Source organism: Porites lutea, chromosome 9 (genome assembly GCF_958299795.1).
Source record: "Porites lutea chromosome 9, jaPorLute2.1, whole genome shotgun sequence".
Taxonomy (NCBI): Eukaryota; Metazoa; Cnidaria; class Anthozoa; order Scleractinia; family Poritidae; genus Porites; species Porites lutea.
This window is the reverse complement of record NC_133209.1, coordinates 1,612,602-1,620,000: the sequence shown is the minus strand read 5'-3', so window position 1 is coordinate 1,620,000 and position 7,399 is coordinate 1,612,602. Positions and strand designations below refer to the sequence as shown.

General features: G+C 36.0%; 1 protein-coding gene across 1 annotated transcript in view; it reads right to left on the bottom strand.

The window, feature by feature from the left end:
• LOC140948772 (uncharacterized) overlaps nucleotides 1-4,577 on the bottom strand; it is a 22,538-nt gene extending 17,961 nt beyond the window's left edge. Inside the window, exons 1-3 of the mRNA XM_073398039.1 lie at nucleotides 4,327-4,577; nucleotides 882-1,193; nucleotides 1-120 (exon numbers count right to left, since the gene is read on the bottom strand). The exon at nucleotides 1-120 is cut by the window's left edge and continues 174 nt beyond it. Of these exons, the coding sequence (XP_073254140.1) occupies nucleotides 1-120; nucleotides 882-1,193; nucleotides 4,327-4,396 (502 nt within the window). The 5' untranslated portion in view covers nucleotides 4,397-4,577. The remainder of the gene's footprint in view (nucleotides 121-881; nucleotides 1,194-4,326) is intronic.
• Nucleotides 4,578-7,399: the final 2,822 nt, after the last annotated feature.

Here is a 7,399-nt window from a genome sequence, read left to right as displayed (position 1 = left end):
TATACCACTCTACTCTCTTGATGCCATGCCCACTAACTTTACAGGCAATAGTTACATTATCTCCTTCATTTATTGTGGTGATGTTTTCTGGAACAGTAGACTGTGTCAAAATGTAATTCTCTGGAAAATGAAATGTGATAATATAAACAAAATGTAATTTGCCTTGTAAACAGACACTTTTTCCATGATAAAGAAGACCGTTAACACTTCCCTTTATTATCAGAGGACTGGCTCAGATTAAATTATTGCCCATGATTTCTCTAAACTTCAACAGCATTTGAAAGGTTGACTGTCTGAAAAACTGTGATTCTCTAAAGTTACTTTTGTACTTTGTTTCACTATTATGAGGTAAATATAAACAACATTCAAAGTTTACAAAGAACTTCTGTTATACCTGTATCACAACAAAAAATATGAAGCTGCAGTTGATGAGAATTGTCTGGTGCAGATCCACACTAGTTCCACTATTTCACAGAAATTGGTCAGATTTTTCATGACAAATATATTTTTGACAAAAAACTTTCCACCTTAAAATCTTGAAATTGACCTTGATTGTTAATCCACTGATTTGGAAGGCTTCATCTGAGGAGAAAGGAACTGGCCAATATCCTGTCAGAATGACTCAGAAACCCAGGATAGGGGACTTTAGGCAGTTAAATTCCAAAAGCATGCATGGGAGCATGCTTTTAGACCCCCCTACAAGCTTGCACCTTCAGTGCTTGTTAGGAAATCCATCAGCGTTATTTTATCCCGGACCCGCACCTGAGAATCGAGCAAATGATGTACAAGTATGCATGTATGAAGTTAGATATCATTAAATTAAATTTCCTTAAGGAACCTTTTAGTATACTCAGTACACTATCAGAGCAGATATTTCATACCTGGCTGTGTTCTGGAAACAAGATAAAGTCTCTCTATACTGTTACTCCATTCACCAACTTTACACCAATATTTGCCTCTATCAGACATTTGAACATCGTTTATTGTAAACATCTGTCCACTCTTGGTGATTTTCACCCCATCAACTTTTTGTGGGGTCTTTGTACTGGTATCCAATTCTTTTAACAATGTAACGTCATCTAAGCTATAAGGGTCTTTAAACTGACAGTCAAGATCTACAGAATAGCCTTTTGCAACAATTTTGTAAGAAGGCGTCCGTTTTTCTCTAATTAATTCAGGTCTCTCTTTTGAATCTGCAGAATAAAGAACATAAAAAAAAAAATGTTAGTATTTTCTCAGCTTAGAAGAGAAGTGAAAGAAGAGGAGAGAAAAGTAAATTTTGCTTTCTGTGAATGCTCAACTTCAGAAGCTGATATATAGCACCAGGAACAGAAGGCAGCATATAGGACTTGATATAATTATTATAAATGGTGTTTTGGGCTGTTTTGGCTCTTTGTAACCAAACAGTGACTAGAAAATAGATCAACTGGCTTCAAAGGGAGTTTTTTGCCAAAATTCCCAGGGGTGAATGGGTTAACCTTGCAACAAGGAAAAGTGCCATCGTTCCATCACAGAGATGAAAAATACTGGAAATTGTAATTTGCAGGCTACCTTCAATAATAATATATTACAATCAATCAATTCCAATTATGTGAGTATATGATTAAAAAAAGAAGTTATCATTGGTGGTTTTTTTCCTCAAGAGTAAAAGCTAACCACTGCAAAAAAGACTTTTCACCTTATTTATGTTATTATATAATTATATTAATAATATTTCATCCTTATTTAGTTTACGACAAAATTTTCACTGTGCACTGAAATCTTCAAAGCTATACATCACAATGAATTAAAACTTAGAATAAATATCACAACTACATTTACATCTTAATTGTTAGTTTAGAATTTACTTATACACTTATTAGTCTGTTAGTGATCAGCAAGCAATTGTCATTTGTGACTGTGACAATTTAATTAATGAGGCACTAGGAAAACCTTGTCTTTAAATTGTACCTCTCCTGACATGTGTAAATAATTTGACGATGATATGTGGGTTCAAATATTATTTATTCTCTGACAGTGGGTGATGAAGTTCAAAGACAGTTTTCTAAAGGAAGGAATTGTTTGCATGTGACAAACTTTGCATTTGAGTGTTATCTACCCTACCCCTCCCCTTGCTTGTACTTTAATGGAAAAGAGTGTAGGGGGGATCTCAAAAGGTCACAACTTTCATTCATACAGTGTAATAGTGGCCATAACAAAAAAAATAATACAAAAAATAATAAATTAAATACTTTACTCAGTAAAATATAAAGAGAAAAACAATGGCCCTATGCCAAAGCCGTCTACCAGCTAAGAGAGGTTTCATTTAAATGGTAACACTAAAGTATTTCAACACAGATTTAAAAGTTAAAGGGACAACAAATCTCAACATAACTGGAAATTCATCTGGGAGTGAAAGGTTTAAAATGTAAATTTTATCTTACGGTATAATCTTGTAGCGCTGACTTTATTCAATAACTTAGTTTTTTTACAATAAAAGGAATTTACTCCCACTTAATTCCCCCCTAGCAAAGGAAAATTATTTCCAGTAATTAAAAAAATGTGGAAAGAGAACTTTGAGTGATAGTTGTCGGTGATAACGATATTTACAATAGGGTATTGACATACAGGATAAATGATAGGAGATGGGCCAGGCTGATGGAACAATGTAGTTCCAGAAACGTGGAGGCGTTCATGAATAGCAGCAATTACTGAAAAAGTTAATTGCAAAACTTTAAAAAATTATTTACAACTAAATGAATATAGGTATTTCAAACGTTAGAAAGTATTTTAAATATTGTAAAGGTGAAATTACACTGTCACAGAAAAAAGAAAACAGATTTATAAAAGAGGAGAAAATCGTAAGAATACTAAACTGAAGACGTGACTTACAGCTGTAGTTGTTTAAATAAGTCCTTGATTATTACTTTTTAAAACCAAACATTGGAAAAGGCATTTTTTAATTTGCAATCTAATTTGTATTTACACTGGCGTGTAATCAATGACTTTTTTGTTTTACACTTAAAAGACAACACGCTCTCTGAAAACCAAAAATCAACATTTCGAATAAAGGCTCCTTTATTTACAACCATGAAATCGCAAGAATCTTCAAATATAGAAATTAATTTCTCCGCCTAATATTTATATCTCCCGGAGGAAATATATTTTCATTCACGTGCAGTAAACCCCTCTATGGGAAACGTCATCGGGAACACTCGAAATAATTTATCCACCACGCTACACTTTTTTATACAAAAGTTACCAAGAAATATTACGTTAAAGTAATTTATCAATGTTCTTTGATAGGTCGCAAATACAGGGATTAGATCTCGCTCTCGAAAACACTGTCTTATTTGTGAATCCCGAAGCTGTCCTGACCGGAAATCAAGTCTTCGAAATGAAAGAATCACTCGAGCGTAGATAAAAATTCTCAGCAAGTGCCTGGCTTGGACACTCGCTATCGATGGAAATGATCATATTCTTTTCATATGCTTTCACTTTCATATGCTAAATAGCAAGAAAAAAGAGATTATGACTAGATATGGCAAAAAACCTCTTCGCTAAGTTAACGAGCGAGCAACAAAACCAAAAAATAATTAGAATGTTTTTACAAACATATTGCTATTTGGGTTTTGTCAAAAGGTCGTCTTTTATATTTTTCTTTGTAGAACCGACCCTTTTGAGTTATGAATTATGCAAGACAAAACATGCTAAAAGTAAAAGACCGTTTACATGGTTTATTAAAGTGAATTTAAAGTACGAATGATATCTGGCCGATGGCAAGCTTGGAAACGCAACAGCTGAAGATCTAGACACGTATTAATAAAGAGTTGTGAAATAGTTTCTAAGCCCGCTTCTCCTCATTCAGTTATCGCAAAACTCAAACAGTGGCAATGAACTTTCACGCTCGGTAATTTGACTTGAGATAGAGACAGCTGTGAAACACAGAACTAATCATTATGAATAACAAAATAAATTAAAAAGGAAAAATGACGTGAATCTTAAAAACTGGCAATTCGTCACCCTGTTCTCTGCTAGATACAATCTGAGCTGGTATCGCCCTTTACAGAAACTTAATTCTTCTCTCCTAACAGAGAGAAGTTTGACATTGTAGTAATTAAAAGACTTCACTCTCTCTGGGAGTCTTTTATGAAGTCATAATTATGAAATTCAATTTTCAATAAAGATTATGAATGTATGAATATGTAATAACTCTTATAAACATGGGCACCCCGTTAGCAAATTACCGCAATTGCCATACGTTCGAATCTTGAGCTGGGTAAGCGTCTTGGCAATAACCACAGGGAAAGGCTGTAAAACACTGAGTAACATCTACACAGCATTTACCTGATGACCGGCAAAGGAACACCAGCAGTACAAGCAACAAATGTGTTCTCTGTATCAATGAATGTGCCATCTAGAGTGCAGCTCTACACAGAAAAATGTCCTGCTAGATGTTTGCACGGTGTAGAAGAAAGAGACGAACTCTCTTTCACAAGACTTGTAAAACGACTTGCTTAAAGACGCACGCACGACTGTGACAACCGGAGATCTAGATAATGACTTCGCTCGTAAGGCATCGTCACAGCTTCAGAATAACGGGACAATAAAAACCACTCAACGGTTCTCAACGGCAAATAATATGGGCGTGCGCGACCGGAAGCATACGTAAGTAAACACGTCACTGATCTGCGAGATTCTGACACCTTGGGCAGGGGTACGTGAAAGTTGCCAGTTCCAAATATCCTCTTGATTAGACGCTTTCCTCTCGCTAAACTTAGCCCAAAGCTACGCTTAATGGAATGAAACTTGTTTGGCTAATTCAACTTCTACTGAAGTCGTTCATTTTAATCACAAAGTACCTGCTGTGGCCTAGTGACATACAATAGGTACCTCTCCCATGCAACAATCGATTTGTCGCGGAAGTTTAGAAATTTGTAGAAGGTTGAAGATTTTTCGAACGTTTGATCATCAGCATCGACCCACGTACTCGAAAAATATCAAGCTTCCCTATTTTTATAAAGTAGACAAAGTAGAGAAAACACTGCTAAATAAAGACAGTGAGTATCAGCGTCTTCTTCGGTCGACTTCACATTTGATAATACAAACGGAAGTTTCTAAAATTGCATCCTTCCTTCTTAGCTTTGGGGTTTAATGAGCTTTTTTTGGAACGCAAATAAAAGAAGAGAATGTTTATGTATAAGCCAGAGGGAAAGTGAGATATTTGAGAGAATCTTGTTTTGGTTGATATTCGTCCGTGAGCACAAATGAAATCGCTGGGTTAAAGAATAAGCTATAAAGTTTGAACTGAAGTTGTATCACTTGGCGTGCTGGTCACTTAGGAGTTAGTTATGAACCAACTTAATTGCGAGGGAAACCGAAAGGAAGTTGCTTTAGGTTTTAGGCGGTCTGTCAAGGTCTGCAAATTTTAGTACAAATATAATATCATATAGTAGATAATTTTAAAAAAGCTGGAAGGCCGCGGTACAAAATTTTAGTACTTATGAAATATCCGTTTACTGGGACTCTTTGACTGTGTTATCTGTGTCTTATCCTTCAGACCGATGCTATGCTGACTTTTCTTTGATGATAATATTCAATTGTTCCTTTCTTTCTTACTTAACTTTTATTTCACTTTTTTCATCTGTCATTGTTTTGGTACTGAAATCTTCATGTCGAAGATGAAGTCAATAAAGTTATTGTTGTTGCTAATCAGAATAAGGCGTTCACCTGCCTCGGAATGTTCTGATGCCGCATTCATTCCTTTTTGAAGAATCCTAAAAGATCCGATAGATTTCCCTGAGTCGTCGTCCGTTTTTTATCTTTTCCTTGCGGCAATATTTTGGCACCCTGTTGCCCCTAATACCATTTCTTTGTTTATCATGATAGGAATCGAGTTGTTAGGGTTCCACACGAGGCGGACTAAGTTGAGGACAAGTCAGGTGTGGGCACTTTCTCACGCTCAATAATTCATAAAGAGTAAGGAAATGAGCATGATTAGAAACCGCTGCAGTAATCAAATAGTGTGACTTTTATAATTTCTTTCAGACAGATTGCTCGATCGAGTCTAAAACACTAAGTGCGTTGTTTTATGATTCAGACTTGTCCAAACAGACCTCGCCTGTCGACAATTATGGTGTCTGGCTGGATGACAACGGATGACCTCTCTCACCCAGATCCAATTAAACAGCATTTCGAACGTTTGCAGAACTTTTGAATGTAGACAAAACATGTGACCATTCAAATTAATACTCTATTGCAGTACTTTCGCTTGTTTTTGGTAGTTTAATGAATCAAATTTGGGATTATTATTAATTTGCCTTGGAGATATAAAAGGTCTCGTTATGTCGAAGCGAGAAACCCCGGGACGGAAATATGACGGAGTTATGGCGTAAACCTGTCACGCGATAGTTACTTCAGAATCAGGTGTTCAGTTGGTGTAGTGTTTGTATTGGACTGCACTGGTGCTCCATTATCTAGTCATATCTGGGTTCGCAATATATTTCTACCAGTTTTATAACTTTATAACCTGAGTGACCTTGTGAAACAAGTATACGGTAGACCAAGTAGAACCTTGACTGATATTTATATCTTGACCTAGTTTGTTTCAATATTTTGTTTGCAGTTTAAAAAATTTACGTCGCCAAGTATCATTAACGTAGTAATCAGTATTTCGCTATTCTCTATAAATATGTTTCTTTCCGCATGAAGTCCTCCAGAAGTTTACATTGCAGTTCAGCTGGAGTTGTTCAGAGTCTATTTTCGGTCAATTGCGCGGAACCTCCTATTCCATATGCGGAAGTGATTTTGGATATCGGATCAGTTCGAGGTTTTAAAAGAAAAATAATGGTTACAGAGCAACAGTAAAAGAACTAAATGTTATCTGTGGCTTGTTTGCAATCGAGAGGTATGGGCTCCTGGTACCACAGATGAGAATAGCTTTCTTATAAGATCCCTCACTGATGCTTTCTCAATTCACAGTCAGGCTTTTAACGGTTTTGAGAGCAGTTAGAAACATTCTGTTTTTTTTGGCCATTATACACATGAAGAATGCTATTCGTGATTTTTCCTTGGCAGTTTTTTTTTTTTGGTGCTGCTTTAATTTCGTCTCCCTCGTCCGCGGTTTCGCGCCCAAATTCCCTTCCCTTCCTATTCGAACGCCTGAGGCTCAGGCTACATACACACAAAATACAACGACCAATAATATTTGCTATAGCGCTGAAACGATATTTCTAAGAAACTCGTTCTCATGTAAAAGTTTCCGCTATGCGCTTAATTTTCACGTTAAAAAATGAGTAAAATGCAATGCCGTGAAATTCATCTTAAAGATAAATGTAGGACTGATCTTGTCCCTTTTTTAGGCAAACGGGCAGCGTAAATGAATGGGCAATACTCAGTTGATCGTTTTATTCCGTCCTTC